The sequence below is a fragment of the Diorhabda sublineata genome, chromosome 4 (genome assembly GCF_026230105.1).
Source record: "Diorhabda sublineata isolate icDioSubl1.1 chromosome 4, icDioSubl1.1, whole genome shotgun sequence".
Taxonomy (NCBI): Eukaryota; Metazoa; Arthropoda; class Insecta; order Coleoptera; family Chrysomelidae; genus Diorhabda; species Diorhabda sublineata.
Genome location: NC_079477.1, coordinates 6,275,156 through 6,297,676, shown reverse-complemented (window position 1 = coordinate 6,297,676; position 22,521 = coordinate 6,275,156). Strand labels below are relative to the sequence as shown.

Below are 22,521 nucleotides of genomic sequence, written 5' to 3'. Positions count from 1 at the left end.
CAAATATCTAGGGACAAACATAACAAGCGATAGAAATCTAAAGAAAGAAGTAAAAGCACAAACAACGAAGGCAGCATTAATATCAGGATACCTTGAGAGATTTAATTTGGCGAAATAAATACATGAGCACAAAATGTAAAATTAGAATATATAAAACTTGCGTAAGGCCGCTCATGACATATGCAATAGAAACTAGAGCGGAGAACGCAACCACTAAACGGCTCCTAAGAACAACAGAAATGCGAACTCTGAGAGCAATAACAGGACATACGTTACTCGATCGGAAGAAAAATGAAGAAATAAGGGACATGTACGATATTCAGGATGTAGTAAGATGGGCAAGGAGCCGCAGAAGAGAATGGAGAGACCATGTTGACAGAATGCCAAATGAACGGTTAGCAAAAATTGCAAAGGAAAAGAAACCAGACACAACTCGACCTCCTGGACGACCACCTATAAGGTGGTATGAAAGCTGGTCCTCAGCATCCCAACTACTCCTGGAAAACCCTTGATGAAAATACAGGACCTAGTCCTAACGTAAGAAGAAGAATTCAGAATATTATAATTAATCTTTACAACCTGCACCGTTATGATTATAGTAATCAAGTAACTTGAAGTAGAAATGATATAAAAAAGAGAAGAAAAGTTGTTTTTAATTTTATCTCAACAGTTTCGAATGATTATGAGATTTTGAGGGCGAAATTTCATATGATAATGACTGATAACCTAAATAAAGGATTCAATATTTCTTTCTTAAAATCTGGCGTTCAGAACTATAATTTGAAACGTTTTTCGACTCTTTTGAAGCTATTAACAGCAGACAAGCAAATATAGAATTTTGTATGGTTAAGCAAGTTCGCTTAGGCGTTGGTTTCCACCTTGATACGCTTATGTCAATTGCGATTTATTACAGAAACTTATATTTGCCTCGTCAGATTTCCAAAATGATTATGGCTCTTCTGCGATATTTCTATTATTTTTTCTTCACCAGCATTTTCCTCTACAAATTCGACATTTTTGTTGTCTACAATCACTTCTCATTCCAGTCCCCTATTTTCAGGTATCTACTTATCATTGCATCATCGCATCCAGTTGGTCGTCTTCTATGTTTTCTTCAAGGAGGCTCCCCTTAAAGTATTTGTTTTAGTCACTGGTAGTTAGTTTTGGTATTCTTTGAATGTGACAATACCATTGCAGTTCTTTGCGTTTTAGTTTCTTTGCTATTGCTATTACTATTCGTTGCCTATTTCTGTAATTTTTATTTTGTGGACTCTTGTGAATTGTAGACATCTTCAACTGTAATCCAATTCGATAATTCTTTTTTTGTTTCTCATTTTAAGCTAGCATTATGTTCCAATCTTCGATATTTAAGGTTTGCGCTAGGCCTTATAAAGGTTTTTTGGAGACTATAACCCGGAATCAGCTGATTGTGGAACCTAACCCAGGACGAGATTTAGATGACAGTTTCCAAACGTTGCGCTAAATTTTAGGGAAAATTTCAAATTTAAAACATGATCTACAAATGCTTTTAATTATAACTTTTCTTCTGTAATCTTTATTTAGTTATACAATGAATTCTAGATGCTTATTGTTTATGAGCAGTTATCAACGATTTTTATACCAGTAAGCTATTTTTATGTTGAAATGCCGAATATATAAAAACCGCAAACCTCAGTAATCTATCAATTACGCTGCTTATAACAGTGACAGAATTCATAACAGACAACCAATTAAAAAAAGATAATTAATTTTTATTAACAATAAGCTACTGGAAAGTTGGAAAAAAATTCACAAAATCAAATGAGAGAATTTCTCCATCAATTTTTAATTTTTGCTAAGGATAATTTTCTGCTGTTTTTAATAGGCTATTGAGAGCGGCTTGTTTATCCATTGAAAAGAAAAATAAAATCACATGTTTTGTAATTAACATAACTGTCTCGATAAACCGCAGTCACAACATAAAAATTGGAGTAATTTTGTAGGAACTAGTTGTAATTCAAATGTTGGAATGATTTATAGAGTAAGCTTTTCGCGATTTTCTGATTTTCCCGATGGCAACGTTGTTTTCCGTCGTCAACTATCGGTGGCGGCGACTGGCAGTACAAGAGGTCCTGCGCACGTCCGCAGGATAACGTTATCAAAGTTATGGCGTCAACACCGGGTCCAAAAAAGCCGAAGTAGTAACTAGTAGAGCTTCGTTCCGATAAGAGCCCCTATCAAGAATACCGATTTTCGTAATAATTTACCCGTGGAATATGAACATGAGTGGTCGAAAAGCTTGAAGGATTTGATTTGTGATTGGATAGTGACAGTGGAAAGGGTTAAAACCACATCCTTCAAGAATCAAGTACCGCATGATGTCGCTGCTAAGTGTTACAGGTAATTTTATAACAATACAGTTAACTCGTACTCGAAATACTATTAAATAAAAGTTAAACGCATTTTAGAAATGTATTTTTCCTTCTGATATAACCTTTTGGAGTAGTTTTCTTGTAGGAGTTTTTTTCTTTGATGCTGGATCAATATCATTTAAGATTTTTTGCTTTTGTATCTAAACTAAAATATCATTTGAAGACATTACAAATTCATTTTTAAGATAATCTCTTTTTTTGTGAAAATATCGAGGTTGATGACAGCAAATGTCAATTTTCCGAATGGCCTAGGTTAGCGACCTCCGTCTCGCGAATGTTATTTATAGAACATTACCTGATGTAGGTACCTGGATTTATTGGTTTCATGATTTTTTACCCCTTGCGGAATTAATGCTGGATTCGAATATATAAATCGCCGAATTGCGGTTGATGATTTTTAATTACTTCATGCCTGTTGTTTTATTACGTTTTTTTCTCTATTTCTATTTATAATTTTCAATTGATTAAATAAATAAACGTGGGCAAGCTTGTAAGATTACTTTTTTAGAAGGGTGCAAGTGCAATTTAATAGTTTCTGGCAATTTCATAGTTACTTATATAAATTGATTTATTGGAAATGTGATTCAAACAAGGAATATTTGAAAGAATTTTCGTTAAATAAAGTATTGAAAGATCTTTTATCAATATTATAAAATAAAAAAAGCTATTGCATTCAAACGTTTTAAAGAGGTAATGTACAAAAGGATTAATTATAATATAAAATAATGATAAATAAATGTGAGGGAATATTATTCAAATTTATCAAACCGGTTTTCACACAATTATTCATAATGATTAATTCAATATTTTTCTTTAAAATAGCTAGGTACTGAATTTATTCAAAAAAATTGATACACAAGTAACGAAGGTTTATAGTAAATAATTTATAACTACAGGTTTGAAGAATTGATGTCTTATTTAATCCAGTTAACATTATAGTTGAAATGGAGTTATTGGAGCTTGAACCAATAAATACTGGAGTACTCCAAAGCACTGTTCTCGGACGGACACTTTATCTCTTATTTACATGTAGTGTCCGGAATCGAGAAAACGTGAAAATATAAGAGCAGCTATAGGAGACATTACAATCAACCTGCAGTTATTGAAACTTTTAAAACAACTACAAACAGCTAGAAACGCTTCAAAACCGACTGAGGAATATTGCAGGTGCAGGTAATTGGTATATTCGAAACACCGACCTACATAGAGATCTCCAATTTGAGACTATTCAAAAATTAAAAAAGCCGTCAGAAGATAGACGAAGAAGAAAACATAGAGACGGTTTTAAAAGTTTTTCCTATAATTCTTCGTTGTTTAATGAATATAATGAATTCATTATATAAATTTGTTTGTATAAGTAGGATTTCATCCATTTTTATATTCATTCGGTACTAATTGTTTCGCGAGAGGAATAAGTAATTATGAAACAAGTGTGTTTGTATGTTGTTACTAATTTCAACTGGATACGGTAATGCTGGATGTTGCTAATTCATCTATCATCTTGGAGGAAAGTTGACAAAAATATTTCACTGATTTGCGAGCCCAGTGGCAGTTTTGAAAAAAAAGACGAATTTACATTGACTCTAGTGAAATGTACTAGAAATTTGCTTGACCATACTTTTGACTTGACTACAGTTTTATATCTTGAGCAATAAAAAACATACAAGGTGTCTCAAAAGAAAGTTCACTTTAAAAAAAAACAATTTTAAGAAAAATGAAGAGTTTATTGGAAAAATTATTGTTACATATTGAAAAACTATCAACCGTTGCGCCCACGGCAATCGTTTATTTCAGCACTAAAATTGCCTATGACGGCTCGATAGGGATTCTACGTGATGGCTGTCATTTTGTGACGGATATTTTTTTTTAATTGTGCCAACGTAAACTTTACATTCAACATAACCTCAAAGTAAACAGTTTATAAACGTTAAATCGGGACTGCGCGTAGTCCAACTTATGTAACCTCTCCTGGAGATCAATTGTCCAAAAAATGTTCAGGAACTCGTGGTAGACATCTGTTGGACCTGTGTGAAATCACTTCTTTCTGCTGGAACCATATCTTTTAGTTATAACCATCAAAGTTTTGCGGCTCACACTCGAAGAAATCGTCTAACATCGATACATAACGCTCTGAATTCACTATAACTTTGCGTCCCCTTTCCTCTTCAAAAAAGTAAGGACTTTGCGCTGACATCGCAGCCCATAATCTCACATTAGTCGAATATAGGGGTTTCTGATGTTTGTGTTTTGAGTTTGTTGCAGTCTAGTAGCGGCAATTTTGCTTGTTGTCGTGTCTATTGAGATAGACATGAGCTTCATCTAAAAACAAGATTTTGGTAAACGTTGGAAAGCGCCCAATCATCTGTTTTACGAAGTCAAGCCTGTGTTCATAATCCCGAGATTTCAATGCTTGCACTGAGTTTAGTGAGGGTACAGTCCCAAATCTTAATGTAAAATACAAAATAATGATGATTAACACTGTCTACGTTTTTAACCGTTCTAGACATTGGACGGCCGGATTTTGGCTTATACAGTGTTGATCCGGTGTCTTTTTTCGACCCATTTTCCAAACAATCGAGTGCCTGGCCATTTATTTAAGTAACGGATATTGCAGTACAGTCCGCTCCCGAAAAATGCTTTTTACCGACTAAATACCCAAGAGCCAGCCTACCGATTGACATACCTTCAGCGTTTCTCCGAATAGCTGCGCTCACGCAATAAGCAATACAATGGTGAATTTTCTTTTGAGACATCTTGTATATCATCATCTCTAAGTAGGATAAAAACAGCACAAAGTTAAGGATATTGATTATAGTACTCATTTTATAAGCCGTTGAATACCAAAATTGAATCAAAAATTTCTTTCTTATCTTAGAATACTTAAAATTAGATGAAGTGCTAATATAGAATAATAAAACAAGAGAATTTATTAAGGAAATTAATAAAAAAGAAGAAAAAGAACACATTTCCTTGCATGCTTACTACCAAGTTTCCCGATAAATTTTGCTTGAAGTTGTGGAAGAAGATTTCTAAGCTCTTGTAAGGTTTTTGGTTGCGGATTATGGACGTCAATGGCTTTTGGTAGCTGATCCCAAGCATCATCTATGGGATTCAGATCAGGCGACTTCTAAAACTATTGCAGTTCGATGTAGTCTCGTATTATTATCAATAAAAATGACTCATTGCAGCCATTATAACTATGGCCAGAATTGCACCTCCTCAAAATAGGTGAATTTCATTGCTTGCTGTTGATGCAAGAGCTTTAACGATTTTTATAATGTTCTTATTCGAGGACGGAACTCATCTGTGAATATTGCGTGTCTTCATTCATTACGCCAGATTTGGTTTTCGAACATCCAAGGTAATCATGTATTGTTTATGAGTATGTATCAATGGTATTGTTCCTACAAGTCTCTGGATCTTGAATTCGCACCACATTATTCTCATTGTTGAGATCGATACAGAAACTCCTCTAATATTAAAAAGTTCTCTTCACAGATTTTTGCAGGTATTACGAGGATGTCTACGAGTCAGGTAATGATCATCAATGGCGGTGGTTCCATCGATTCCTCGTTTTTCGGCAACATTTTCAGTCTCCTGAAATTAAATAAGAATTTTCGAAACGACACTTTGAGACACATTTAGGGGATTCGCGACATTCATCAATTAAGCACGCTTGGACTAATCCAATAAATTCTTCTTAATTTTCTTTTTAGCATTATTAAAACTAACGAAAAATTTTGCGCACCTCAATATTTTTATACAAATAAAAATAATCAAACCTGAACTTAGACTACTTATCACAGATACGAAAAATACATTAGTACTCGTAAACAGATCGATTTAGTTTTCAATGAAGAGATTTAGAAATATTCTTAACTTTTGGGAAGGTTCTGTTCATCTCTGTACCGTTCAGTTCTTGTATGGCATTGGAACATATTTCGCTACACACAAAAATATTAATGGAATTGTTCGATAGTGTAAACGTCGCGATAATTTAGGTTTTATGAACTTAATTTTATCCCGGCTGATGAGTGAAAGCAAACGTGAGCCGAAGGCAAATCATCACTAACACATTCCCACTACATTTGGTAAAAAGCGGGTGGAAATCCAGTGGAACAGTTAATTTTCTTCAGTATTATTTTTCATTGTTTGTAGCTGAATTGTTATAAATATTGTATTATAGTGAATATATTTTGTGTAATTTATTGTATTGTTTTTCTTATTTATTCAAACTATATCTAACGGGTGAATTTGTACACACTGTATTTTACTTACATAATTTATTTACATACTAATACTAGACGCTATAACTACCTTATTTCTACTTATATAATTAACTATTCACTACATTTATTACTTCTTCCTTAATTTATTTGAATTCACCGGTTACTTTATACTATTTCGTCGCTTTTAATTATACACTGCTGCGTAGCTCATAAACTAACTAGTATTTATACCCAAAAAAAATTTCTCAATAATTCTAGATGATCAATAAATGAAAAGCCCGGACTAAAAATTAGTTCTAAAAAAATATAAACAATTCGCCATTGCTTATAAAAAACATGTAAACAGCCTTTGTATCCGGAAGACTTTAGACTCTTCTATCATAACATAACAGAACCGTCTTCACGGTCCATGTCGTGGACAAGTTCGTAACAATAAATTGCTTTTCAATTAATAATTATATATCAGTGTTTTTTCAATTATGTTCTATTGACCTTCTTATTGATATTATTGCTTCCTGTTTATCTTATTTTATTCTCTTCTTGTTATTTTTTCAAGCTTTGTGTAGTTCTGATTCAAATATTCAATATTTTATTCAATTATTGGTTGCAATTTATATACTAAGATCAAAGCTATGTAGACGTATTGTTTGACGACTAAATAATTTGGGGTATTCCTAATTGAGATCACAATACTGCCAGTGGTGTATCATGATCGTAAACAATCAACATCAAAGTTTAATTAAAGAAAAAAACTATAAACAATATAATCCAGTGTTCACCCCATCAATATTTATTTTCGAGGATTAATGTCTATTAGTGATCAATAAATGCAGAATAACCTTTAGATAGAATTGTGCAAGGGTCTGAAAGAATATAATACAAGGGAGATCCATGAAAGTATAAGATATAACCTATTCTTTATTTTTAAATGCCTCTCGCTTATTCTTATAATCATTATTATATTTCGAAATTTAATTTTACATTCGTATGGCTTTATAGAGTTAGAAAAAATAAGCAAGAATCAGGAGAAAATTGGACTTATGTTCATAGTTTTGGCGAACAGAATTGTCTCAATCAATCATCATTGAAATTTCAGTTAGGAGGGTTGAAGTTGAATATTTCACTATCATTTTTGCTAGAATTTTTAGTATATTAATGATTTCTATAGATAGTTTTTTGCTATCGGTGTCAATCATAAAAAATTAGTTAATCTTAATAGCTACAATTAAACCAAAATAAAAAAATAAAATTCAATCACCTGACTTCTTTAGTTCAATTTTTATGTGTAGTAGATGGAGAACTGTAGATATGATTTATTTATATAAGGAAATAAGTCTATCTCGAAGGTTTTTCAACCATAAACCAGGCCACGCCTGCCTTCTATCTTCCCTTCCATGATCAGCTGTAACAAGGCATATTTTTAATTTCTAAAAATGTGACCAAAGTAGGAAGCTTTCCTTCTCTTTACAATGGTTAATAGTTCTCGTTTTCTATTCATTGGTCTTAGCACCTCGTCGTTGCTTACCCGATCCGTCTATGGTATTTTAAGGATCCGTCTAAAGAGCCACATTTCAAAAGTTTCCACCTTACGCATGCTGGAGACCTTTAAACTCCTGCTCTCAACACCATAAAGTAGGGTAGTCAAAACATAGCATTGTGTTATTTTCCATTGTGTTCTCAGGTTAAGGTCATTACTTGTGAGAAGCGACTTTAATTTAAAAAACGTGCTCCTGGCTATCTCTATTCTTGTCTTAATTTCCTCATCTGGGTTCCACTCGTCATTCAGCCAGCTTCCCAAATACTTAAAACGGTGTACTCTCTCTATAGGTTGGTTATTAATTGACAGCGGAACATTATTAATACTAGTTTTCGATATTACCATGAATTTCGTTTTACTGTAGTTCATTTTAAGTCCGTGATTTTCACTGATAGTATTTACTTTGTTTAATAGTTGTTGATTATCTCGAATGGTGTGGGCTAGTATTACAGTGTCATCTGCATACCTAATATTGTTTAAGATTTCCCCAATTTCAATGTCAGAGTCAATGGAAAATTGACTCTGAATATATATTAAACAGGAGCGGGGAAAAACGCAACCCTGTCTTACACCTTTCATAATTTTAAGTTATTCCGAGAGACGGTTATCGCACTTTATCTGTTTAATTATAGTGATGTCGCTACTATAGAGTCTCAGTTTATTAATAAGTTAATCACGATATCATGATTCACATTGTCAAAAGCCCTCTTGTTATCTATGAAGCAAGCTATTACGGTTGTCTGTTGATCTAGACATTAGATTTAAAAGGCGGTATTCATTACAACGTTTTGCATTTGACTTGACTGGGTAGGGTGATAAAAGTCGAACCAAGCCATTCTTCTGGAATATTACCTGTCTCGTAAATTTTGTTTAAGATTCTCAGTAGTAATGTGAGATGTTCATCATCAAGAAGTTTCTCTATTATACTGTATCATTAATTACAAATTTTATATCTTTATTAATTTAAAATAAATACTATCACCTACTTGAAACGTGCCAAATTTTACTAGATGTGACTCATAATGGAAATATCGAGTATGGAATTGCGTGTACCGCCCTGTATATGGAATATATGTTTGAAATTTGCACCCCTTGATTCATACACTATATATTTTTGATAATCTATCTGTAAAATTCAACATAAATTTTATTACACAGTGATCAAACATTACAAATTGTTCAAGATTAATATTATCCAATTCAAAATCTTTGATTTGAAATTCGAAAGTATCCTAATATTCAGACAAATCAAAATCTTTTAGTACTACTAAACATAAAAGGATTGTTGCGACATATTGTGTAATAAACTAATTTTATTGGAACGTAAAATTGTCCCATGTAATGTATATTTTTGGAATTTTTAAGAATCCTACGATGTGTAGGTAGTAAGGTTAAGGTCATTCAAATCTGTTATCAGATCATTTCAGATAATAATTCACCTATTGGGAATAAATTATTTTGTTTTTTAATGATTATATAATTTAAATAGTTGTTTTAATATTGAGTCGTTGGAAATAACCTTCATTATTGTATACATTTGTTGTTCGTTTCATTAGTGTCAATCATATTTTGCAATAAAAATTATACTTTGTTCAAAATTTATAGAACATAATAACTTATTAAGAGGAGCATTATTTTGATTATTCGAAAAGCATTGCAAAGCTTAATAGAACGCTTTGTATGAATCAGAAAGTTTTGTAGACCAATTACAGCTTTGAGTAGACCTGTTGCTGATGTTGTTTTACAATATTTTCTATTTTTAATAAAAAATATGAATATCAGCTGTAGTGATCAAAATTTACTTATTGTCGAATCTCCCATGGGCACTTGAGAGTTCACCTCGATCACTTTGGGAATCACTTATGTAGGTTATGTTTGCAATTTTTTTCTGGATGTTGTTATATAAACCATGAAAGATCCTTGGACGGTCCACACGAACACGGGATTTCAAAACAATCAAATGAGGTCAAATCTGTATAGCAGTTTACTGTAAATCGCTCTTTATTGAGATGAGGCGTTCAGGGAAGTGTTCCAAAATAACCATCGATGCTCCAGCGATACGTATCGTTGCACTGTCTTCATTGGAACAAACGTCCAGCTCATCTAGCTCTTTAAAAAAAATCTTGTAACATACCGGTCCAAATTCACATTTTTCTCAAACTAGGAACCAATAATTGCAGTTGAGAAAATTACATACAACACTTTGACTAAAATTGTTTTTCATGCAATTTTGGAGGATTCGTATCAAACCAGTAGCTCATGTTTTGTTCATTCACAGACCTACACAAATAGAAATAGGCTTCATTACTACAAAAAACAAAGCATCCTCAGGAACGAAATCCAGAATAACTTCATAGGTGCTCTTCTGAGAATTTTAGTCACGTTCAGACAGTTTCTACACAATTGCCATCTTGTATGGATGAAAGTGTAGTTCTTCATAGCATTCCCCGATATGAAGATCGCGTCTACCCTTGGAGTATACTCATTTTTGTAAGGGCGACGCCCGTGGTGATCACAAAATTGAACCTCTCATTATCTCAAAGTTTTCCAGTGATATAATGGACCGACTCCAGTTTTTAGTTTCGATGCACTTACAGTTTTTCTAAGCCTAAGAAGACCTTAACGGCAAACGCAAATGCTTCCCACTGCACCAACACATGTAAAGACTGAGTTGTGCCTGGATAAAATTTTATAGCCCGATTTTTCGATTCCAATCAGCAGTGGTTACTTCGAATCTGAACGATTTTGATTGTGGTTAGCAAGACAAGACTTCAGAAAATCTATCAAGAAGTAATTAGTAATTGATCATTACATGCAATAGGATTGATGCAAACATTAACGATGCAAGTATCGTTAATGTTTGCATGAATCTACTACTACATAAAAAATAGATCAGAAAATGACCTTATTAATATCACTTTTCATATTAATATCACTAGAGCTACATTTTATTCCCTTATTCAAAAGTAGCCATATAAACACGTATGACGTTGAAAGGGAACATTATTTACTGCAATTACTCCAGAAATGGTTAATAAAATATGTGTTATTGTACTTAGCGATAGTCGAATGGAAAAATAGTAGATATTCCAACCAATCAAAACGAATGGGTATGCAACGTCCTAAATACACGTCACCCTTGTATTTTTGCGTAGAGTTTGTTTGGCATATCGATGGGACCACAAATTGTGGCCATCTGTCGTCGGAAAGTTATATGAATCTTGGTTGAATTTCCAATATGTTTGGAGACTATAACGGCAGTTAAGTTTTTTAATATAATACTTTGAATAATTTGTGCTATTCTGATAATAGTGAAGGATTTTTTTATCGTTTCCACTGAAATTTATGGTTTCCATAATGTTATTAATTGTTCCATCAAATTTTTTGTAAAATTTTTTAGGATAAGTATCTTAATTTTCTGTTAATCTCAGCTCCTGTAGGTTGTCACAGTAATTGATTTTGACCCTATATACCTTCTTTTCCAATGTTTTTTCCATTGTTCTGTGGCTGATACCACAGAAGAGCTCAGGTCCAATGAAGGGCTTGTCTATCCCTACTTTAGCGAGATAATGATCTATTTCATTTTCCTTTACCTCCGGGGTGTTCCTAAATCCATTATAGGGTAACTTTACTTTTCTTGCCAAACGAGTTTGGATTTTATGATATTGGAGCTTAAAGCTCTAATTGACTACTTGGCTATCGGACAGGATGATGATCTCCTGTTTGCGATAGTTGCTCTCTACATTGAAGTGGACACATTTTTCAATTGCATAAATTTCTTCTTAAAAAGGTTAGGTGTGTTGCTCAGGCTTCTAGAGTGTTTAATTCTACGCCCGTACACTCCTATTCCATCCATTAATCCTGCTTGCTGCTTTAGATCCATCCATATACCATTTAATAGCATTTCTATTCACTACTTTTATGGTGTTTTGATTACACTTACTTCTACAGCTTAGTATTGAGGTAAACTTTCTCGATACATCTTTCTGAGGCATGTCCTGGATTTGGCCATTATTTAGGGAGGATTTTTCTTTGGTTACTCCGTCTCTGAACACTCTAAGTGATGTTTTTCCTGCCACGCATATAAAATATATTAAATTGAAGTAAGTTTAATATTGGGATGATAGTGCGAAAATTACTACTACTGCAGAATTTCGTAGCCCTAATACTTTTTTCTTTGCCAAATGGAGTCGAATATGACAACTATCTCTCGTACATTCAATTGGGGATCTGCCAATATCCTTCGCTGTAGTTGTTTCCGAGGTACCTGGACGTGATTCATCAAAATCTGACCAATAACCGAATTGGAACTTGGTGAATGAATTTGCGGCAGTCGCTATCTAAGGGAAGAGTCACCATATACAATATCCAAATACTCTTTGGTTTACCTTCATAAAATAAAAATCGGATCACTGATTGTGATTGCAGACTCCTATGTGCTGAAATTTCGCCGTCTACGTGAATGTACCATAATTTCATGATACTGGGGCAATCGGATAGCGAGGCTAAGTGCTTATCAGGATATTGTTCTCACCAGTATACAATAATTGTCATAATTATTTATCAATCAATTTTCTATCATAGAACTATTTCACTGTTAACAATAAGAAGAGATTATTATTTAGACCGAACCAATAATTATATTTTAGGTAAATATACTTCTAAATTTCAGAAGAATGTGCAAAGAACTGCTTAAAACACAAGATTACGAGAGGTTGATAAACAAGAACAAGTTTTAAAGACTTCGAGAACAAAACAACTAGTAAGGGTCCAAATTTAAATAGATTTGGATTGTTTAGCTCAATAGTAGTTTACGTAGTGAAAAACCTGTTAGTAGTACATTTTTAAATCAAGTAGTGGTTTAATAATTGTTGATACATCACATTAGTGAGTAAATAGTTTTAATACGGAGGTTGCTACTTAAGTTTTGAGATATCGCAACGCTGATGTGAATATGCAAAATCTGACACTCCCATCAAGTTTGACATATTTAATGGTGAACGTCCTCAGAATGTGTTGTTATACGAGTGCTATTTGAGTTGTTTACAGTTATCTGAGACATTCATCTTGGTCAAAATATGGAATTAAATCGTAAAAACTTTTTGGTGCGCTGATTTTCTATTACTTTTGAAGTGGATTAAAGCAACAGCAGTGTTCAGATTAACTCGCTTCAACTATTGGTGTTTCGCTGGTTTTCCGAATTCAATCGCGGTCGCATCTCGCTACAGGATGAATTCGTAAAGGTCTTTTAAGATTGGTTATTGCAAGATCGTCGTGTTTCATACCGTGAGATTGAGGCATACTTGGGCATTAGTACCACTGGCATGAAATCAATATTGCATATTCATTTGGCTGTCAAAAAGATTTGTTCGCGTTGGATAACGAATAATTTGACAATCGCTCAAAAAAAGCTCGTGTCGGTGAAAAGAAATGTTGAAATAATTCATGCGCGGAACTTTACAAGATGTCTATAAATCTTAACAGGCGCGAATCTTTCAAGACGATCTAAATCCAACAAAAGATGTTCGCGCAGTACTTCGAAGCAAATTGCCGCCTGTTTTTTCAGAATAACTGGACATGTCGCCACTGTTCCATTAGAGCAACGTAGAACGGTCAATTCTTAACAACAGAATTTATTTGTCAGAAGTGTTCGAAAAAATCGGGAAAATCAATCGAAGAAGACCAATTATTTTCCACCCCGACAGTGCGAGCACACATATCAGTTCAGACAAAAACGTTTTTGAACAGTCAAAACATCGCATTAATGGGTCAATCGGCGTACATCATCGGTACCCAATGATTTCTTTTTACTTCCGCAGATCAAAGCACCTGAGAAGCGTTTGATGAGTTCAAATCATATGTTTCGGAGGTACCTCAATCGTAAGAGAAAAAATGCTTCGACAATGAAGCCATGTCCAATTATGAATAATTGGTTTTAGTTTTCTATCTGAAAACTCAAGTAGCAGCCTTTGTAACTTAGCGTCACAATATTTGTATGCAAAAATTATTTTCGACATCAAAAGACTGTTGGAATGAATTTTAGTTTTATAAAGTAGGTTAGGTATGAAAAATATTGCGTCTAATTGATTATTATAAACATAAATACATCACCATTAGCTTTTCATGAAAAAATATGAATGTGAATATACTCTTTCGCCTGTGAAAATAAAACTACTTTGAAGATTGAATTTCGCTATTCTAAATTTGGTTTGATATCGAGACATACTTGACACCACCATAATTGAAGTAAAAATTAGAAATAAAGAAGAAATTAGGAACCGACTCATCTATGAATTGATGGAAATAGATCATTAACTAAATGCAGTTAAATATTCGCGAAATAAATATCACAGGGAATGTAAAGCTTCTAAAAAGAAAATAGCAGTAAAACCTTCTGATTGAATTTTTCTTTGGTTTATGAATTCTCTCAATTTGAACGGGATCCTACAAAATGAGAGCTATTTATATATAGATTCTTACAGGTTTACTTTGGAACTGTATCGGGGCTCGAAAGAAACAGTCTTTCATCTATTATTTGAGACATACTTTGATATTGAATATCCTACTCAAATTTAAATAGGTAATGAAGCTCTGGCATAAATGTAGTTAATTCTAATTTTGACTATTGAAAACTAGTTTTAATAGAAGGGGCTTGTGAATTAGTTGTCCAGAATTAAAAATAGAATTAAATGAGAATCAAAACTTCAGAAATATTATGAGTAAATACCCTATTTTTTTTGTGAAAAATTGAGATAGGTGTATTGAAAAAGATAAGTTTGTCTTCGATGATTAAATGATCAATTTTGTGAATGGTACGATCTTGAAATCGATTTCCTCCTCTCCTATCTTCTCTAGTTATGGCAAATTCAGATTTAATCAGAATATTGTTCTAATCAAACATACGCAATGCTGCAGGCTACTAATTATGAAGTAATTAGAGCTCATACTAGCATGATACTATATTAAAATGTTTACCTCTGCTTTTCAATTTTAGTTCGTTAAAGCAGAAAACTGTTTATTTTTTCCAATAACTCGATGCAGTCTTATATATTTCATCTCATTATTTTCTAATAAAGGTTGCCAGACTGAAACTCTGTTACTCAAGAGTAGTAAATCCATATATGGATGGTCAAAATTTATGAACAAAATCCCGAAATTGCCTGATATTTATTCGCATTCTAGTAACGTCTCTCAAGGGAAATATAAAGTTTAAAAAAGGTATCATTGCTCAAATTAGATTCATGAACTTTTCATATTTATCTATCTATTTATTGATACATTTTATAAAAATTGGAAGATGAAGCTGTTACAATACCATATTTTTTAAAATGTCTCAAGGGAAATTTTAAAAATATATGTAGAGAACGTGTTTTGTTTGGATTAAATGTAGAAAATTCGTTAAATTTGAGATCCTCAACGTCAAATCGCTTTAAAAAATATTCTTGCTTCATCTATTTTTTGAGAAAATATATGAAAAATATTCACGAATTACTAAATTTAGTTTTGGTTCCAACTATTTTTATTGATTATTCTCTTCCATTCCCAGTTTTCTTCAACTCTTTCCTTATTAAGCTTTGAATGATAAATTAACACTGGGAACTTAATTCACTATAAGTGCCTGATTCAACTCCATTTGAAAAAGTTTCTGTATGCCTTTTAGATTCCTCAAGAGGATCCTCAGCAACTCAGTTCTTGTGATTCGATTGTCCTCTGTAGTAGAAAAATTTGAACCTGCGGAACTGTTGCTGTAGATTTCTATAAATTACGTTTTACTTTGGGCTAAATCAACACAAAAATGAATTGATTGAATAAAAATTATTTTAAATAATTTTCTACAGTGTTATGACTTAAAATGAATCGTACCTCTGGTTTAAAAATTGATAAAAAAACTTTTGTTCGAGCATTGATATTGTTATTTATTTGCACTTACACTCATATAAAGCCATTTATGGAATCATCAGATGATGAAGGGATTTTTCAATAAAATGGTTTCCTAAATCATACTCTTCCGTGCTCAAAGTAACTGGCGCTTTGAATTGATAATATTTGATATTGTACCCCAATAAAATTAGAGTATGAAAATAAGCAATCACAAGACTAATACCGAAAAAGCCGGGCACAAAAATAGAGCAGGTCATGACATTAACACAAGATGGAAAATTGAAATAAAACATAAACGAGGAAGATTATTCGATGCTATTGAGACATCAAAACAAATCGAAAGAGAAATATATAAAGAAGTAATAATTTGGATAAGACATACCTCAGTGATAATTAGAAAAATTAATTTTTCCCTAATCCTTACATCTCAAATATATAGCAGTAGTCAATTAAATTATTTGTAGTTTTATTACAATTTACAAAATAGAGCAAAGTTCTAGTTTGATTTTATTCTTATTTTGATATTCATGATGAAGGTGATCTATTGATCAATATAAATACGCAAATTGTCGGTGTCAATATCATATTTTCATAAAGACTTGAAGAAAAGTCGAAACGTCTATCTATTTTTCAAAAATTATTAAAGAAACTGATTGAAACGAAAGAGACCCAAAATCGAGAAGATTTAGAATATATATATATATATATATATATATATATATATATATATATATATATATAAGGAAGTAGATATTTTCCGAGCTTTCGAAATATTCAATTTTTCAATTAATCAATATTTCTATAAATGTCACTTGAATATTGAATTTTGAGTCCTATAAAATAAAAATTTTCATAAGATTTCATACAACTTAAAGCTATCACCGATCCCAATTAAAAATTTCCCAGAAGATGAAAACATAAGTATTCGAAAGCTCAGAAATATATTAAAGTTAGTCTACTTTGGTGTTTTATTGCCACGTTTCCAATAAGAAGGCGACTGGGAAGTAATAACTATTTTGTTGTAGCCATAGAGAATAAGAAGGTAGTAATTTATATGAAAGCTGTTTGACTTTTCCTTCCAATAATTATTTAAACAATTATCGTCATATTCCAAACAATTCACACACAATTTTGATAAACAAATTGAAACCTTCCTCCTAAATCACACTATCTTTTGGTAAAAACTTTAGGAAAATCAACTCAATTCTTTTTGAATATTTTGCGATAAGAGAGACAAATACTGTTAGGCATTTTATTATTCTAATTTATTTACACTCTTTTTATTCGTGGGGTGAATTATAAACACTGACTCTCACGTTCTTAATGTATTTACACACTATGCACCATTTATAATAATTCACACAGCGCCTACATAACTCCTTACATATCCTTAATAGCATCATACAAACTTCTAGAACAAAAGAAACAAATAAATAAATAGAGCTTCCTAGAAATTATTCAAAAGAAATACTGTCAATAAACCACCTGCTAATAACAAATTCTAAAAGGAAACATCAAAGGTGCGTCGAATTTTTCTTTTTCTTCTTCATGCTGTGTATAGGCATCATTACCTGTTTTTCTTCACATCATTGCCTCTGCTCAGTCACCTGGGAGGTTGTCACTCCATCTTTTCCTAGGTCTTCCTATCTATCCCGCATGTTCGTCTTATGTTTTCACTTTTTCTCTATCCATTAGTGTTCTTCCCGCTATTCTTCGAACTATTTTCATTTCTGTAGTCTCCAATATCCATTTAGTTTCAGAGGTCTCGGGTAGGGTCTCTGCTGCATAGGATAATATAGGTCTGATTGCGGTCTTGTATATGCGGGCTTTTGCTTCAGTTCGAATGTATTTATTTCGCCAGATTGTGTCATTTAGGTATGCTGCTGCTTTTGAGGCTCTTGTAGCTTTGTTTCTTACTTCCCCATGTCCAGATATTTCGATTCCCAGATATTTAAATTTCATTTCCCGGTGTATTATTTTGTTATCCACCACAAGCTTACATCTGATCGAATCGAATATCGAATTCGAATTTTGAAATTCCATTGTAGGTAGGCAGGGGTGTAAAACGAAATTTCACGTGAAATTTGGAAAAACCGCAGCTGAAGCGATAATTGAAATAAATGTATGGATTTAAATGTTTATCGCGTTTATTTATTTTGAAATGGTTTCAGGGGTATTTTAAGTACTTTGAGCCAGGGTTGTTGTGATTGTACATATGTCACCAGTAAATCGGCATGTAATAGCCTCCAAGGTTAGTAAAACTCAATTGCGGGATTTCGTGAAATGTATTAAAATCAGGAGGCTGTGAGACAGAAAATGGGGTCATAATATCAAAAGATATTACGTCTCAATCGAAAAATGTGAGGAATATAGTTTATAGTAAGCGGCACATCTGAAAAATCTGTAATTTAGACAAACGAGAACTGTTCTGTTCAATGAAACTGAGAGAGGAGCTACAGCTTTGAGTAACTATCGTAAACATAAGTTACTGATACATGCTACAACAAGCTGAACCACATATTATTGATCTGATGAGTCTGCAGTACTACAGATTTTTAGTTTTAGTTGCATTTATTCTTATTATCTTATTATTCTTTACAAAAAATTGCACGATTATTAGCGTTTTGCCCATCCGTCCGTCTTTAGCAACGGAAGCACTGGAAGCATGTAGCGAGCTCTAGTTTTTTTGCAATTAGTAGTACAAACTTTCATTCAAACTTGATATGGATCAAGACAAAAATTTGTTAAATCACGATAATGTTATACTTTGTAGAGATTTTCATCATAATTTTTTTTTAAAGCTACATATAATATCGATTTAGTATCTTCAAGAGAAGGTACAACAAACGCAGATACAACAAGCGATGATAGATTCTTTGCAAAATTGTGCTCACAAAATTTAAACTTTTATTTATAAATCATATTTTTAATTTCATAAATCAATTATTATGAGGATTGCCAAGAAATAATGACGACAAAATTATTAAATAAATGTTATTGATATCTCACTTGTTTTATTTTTTAAAGAAACTTCCGCTTTTAAATTGAGATTTTTGTTAATATTTACTGATTGCCAAGGGTAAAAAATGCGCTCGTGCCTAGAGTGCGACGACTTTTTACTTGTTTGTGTATAAGATCGATACAAAATCAATATTGCACACTATACATTTTCCATTGAAGATGATGACCGATCGGCAAGGCCAGTTTCTGTGTCAGTCCCCGAAAATATCGTTCATGACATGATTTTATCAAACCGTCGAATTGGACTAAAACAGTAGAAGCATCGTCGAATTGTTACTATGGATGAGACTAGGATACATTTCTACGATCCAGAAACAAACAACAATCGATGGAATGATGACACTTTGGTTCTCCAAGACTTATGAAGTTTCGTGTCTAAAAATCTGCTGGAAATGTTCTTGCTTCAGTTTTTTGGGATTGCCATGGAGTAATCAAGATTGATTTTTTGAATAAGGATATAACAATGACTGGAGATTACTATTCGACATTACTGACCACTCTATGGGAAAACATTAAAGAGAAAAGACATGGAAAGCCATCCAAAGGTGTTTTGTTTTTTCAGTACAACGCCCCTGCACACAAATCTCATGTTGCCATGCAAAATTCGTGATTTAGGGTTTGAATTACTAGAACACCACCCTTATTCACCAGATCTGGCTCTTTCCGATTATCATTTCTTTCCTGAACTGGAAAAAAGTTTAAAAGGTCGTAAATTTTCTTCAAACGAGGAGGTAATAGAAGCTGTGGAGGTCTGGTTTGCAGAGCAAGAAGAAACATTATTTTTGAAAGGTCTAGAGACGTTGCAGGTTCGCTGTAATAAATGCATCCAAAAGAGGAGAATATGTTTAGTAATAAAATATTCTGACATTCAAATTTTGTTTGGTTCTAAAGTAGGCTAAGAATTTTTCAATAAATCCTCGTAATTTAGTTGTTAAATTGTGAAATTCATCATACAATCTAATATGTATGTTTATCCCGTATGAGAAGTTTCAAATATCATCATTTATATATCCGATATCTTCTGTTAGTGAAATAGTATCGATATTATGGAAATAGACAGACTTGTAGCAATTCATCATCGGTCTCGTCACGCTCCCTTTCAAAAACATATTGATCGATTATGTAATTTCTCCTTCAAAGTAGGTATACTTTGTCACATAACATTCATCTTAAGTAAGTTGCCGTTGCGTTGTATTTTTGAGAGGTTTCTCTTAACACGATTAAAGAAGAATTACTAAGAAACGAGGTTGACATTTTACATAATATTGATCTCAGTGTGAAACTATGTTTTGCGAAAATTTTATTTGCCAAGTCAATTTTTGGTTTATAATTCTTATAGAGTCGAAGCGTAGGACTGGTATTCAATCAATGAAGACAGAAAAAATTGAATCAAAATTGAATTTCGTTGATAAAATGTTCAACCGAGATATTTTTCTGAAGTTTTGTTACAAGACAACAGCTGAAACAGGAAGATCCCGTATCTACAATTTTTATCTGAACATTGTACTAAATGATATACTTTTGTAAAAATCAATTAATTGCATATGGCGTGGAATGATCCTACTAGATCGAAAAGGAAGCTCAAAAATTAGGAAATACCCAAAGTATAGGGTGTATAAAGAAATCAGAATAAATGAATATGAAACAAAATATATTCTCCAGATACTAACACTCAAAAAAGACAACAGTTTTGACTACCAAGGAGTCACAGTTAAGAATGATAATTACGAAATAGATTAAAGGATTTTTAGAGGAAGCAAAGCAGTAGAAACTTTTAGAAATTTATAGAAATCGGAAACATATAAATAGAAAGTTAGACCAATAGTACTTTACGGTTACGAATTTCACATAGAAGACTAAGAATATAGGAGGAATATTGGAAGGAAAACAAACTAAGATGTATCATGGTTAGTTAGAGGTAGTCACAAGGAGTGCAAGAATATTGAGATATAATTGATGACCCCCACCATATTTCAGGTCTAATAGATTTTTTCCATGATGGGCAAAGATGGAGGCTATTAGTGGAACGTAATGAATAAGAAGAATATAGATATTGAATTTTCATTTGAGTATGTGACTTTCTTGCTTATCTATCTAAATATTAGGCTTTGTCAGTATTGTAGATCATTACATTATGCATGTGATACGTAAACTCAAGCTTAGTTTTTTCATAATGGTATATCAAAAACAACATATACTATAATTATTTTAATATATATCAAACTGTGAGTTTTTTTTTAAATTTTTGTTAAATAATCTTGTGACTTTGTTCCTGTATTCCGTACACAAACAGTTTTATTTATCTAAAATACGGACAAAAACTATGTTGATTAATGTGGGAATGTCTTTGTTCCTTAAACTTGATGTCATATAGTCAACCTTTTCTCATGGGTTAGTAACACTAAATGCTTCAAGTTATCAGTTATACTTTATTTTATTTCACTGTCAACTCTAATTTCAAACAATGGGTTTACAACTGTAATTCGAGAGTCAACAATGATTTTGACTACTTTGGTTTGTCTCGATTATGTTATGAAAATGAAAAATGAAAAGATAAAACAACTTGTGGTATATCTTAGGAAAAGCCATCAGAATCTTTTCATTTAATCATTGATTACAGTTCACAAGGATTATTTGGTGTATGTGTTCTTATCAATTTCTGATCAAAATGATTTTTGAAGTCCGAAAACACTTCCTATTGGTAAGATGTTAATATATATAAATCCATTATAAAATTTTCAGACTAGATATTATGATATCATACACATAACATTTTGGTATTTGGTATGTATAAATCCCAATTAAATAATACCCAATAAAATTCTCTTTGAGATGGAAATTTCGCTGGAATATTTTGAAGAAATTGTGTACATACGCTTTCCGACAGCTTGGCCAATAGAAATGCATTTATGTTTTCATTGGTAAATAGTGGAAATGATGAGTCCTCGTGGACTGACGGTTTGTTAGATGTTTACCGAATTTTATACGGGGAGTAAACATTATTTTTCATTTCTTAATTTGGTATGAGTGCGGTGGGTATTTATGAAATAATTATTATTCCTCGCATAACTGTCTTCTACAATTGTATTGGAAGAATTATAAATTACTCGCCTCCCTCTGATTTCTGTCCAGATATAGAACGACATACCAACGTTGGGTAGAAGAACACAACGTTGTTATGTTTAAGAAATAAAAATTCGAGTCGTTTAACGTCGGTTACCCACTTTTAATACAAAATATTGGTCTTAGCATAACTCGACCCGAATTTCCAAAAAATTGTTACGGAGAATAAGTTTAATTTAGATCTATTGTTTTTAATAGTACGCTCTCATCACACAACATCTCAAACTCCAATCTTTTCATCCTTTAATTTTATTTAAGATGTGAATCAACAAAATAAAATACTACTACTTTAAATACTGTGGGGGTGTCTCATACATAA

At 32.4% G+C, this 22,521-nt stretch overlaps 1 protein-coding gene across 1 annotated transcript in view; it reads left to right on the top strand.

Moving 5' to 3' along the window:
• The first annotated feature begins 2,133 nt into the window (after positions 1–2,133).
• LOC130442346 (uncharacterized) overlaps positions 2,134–22,521 on the top strand; it is a 60,896-nt gene continuing 40,508 nt past the window's right edge. Inside the window, exon 1 of the mRNA XM_056776376.1 lies at positions 2,134–2,379. Coding sequence (XP_056632354.1) covers positions 2,355–2,379 — 25 coding nt within the window. The 5' untranslated portion in view covers positions 2,134–2,354. The remainder of the gene's footprint in view (positions 2,380–22,521) is intronic.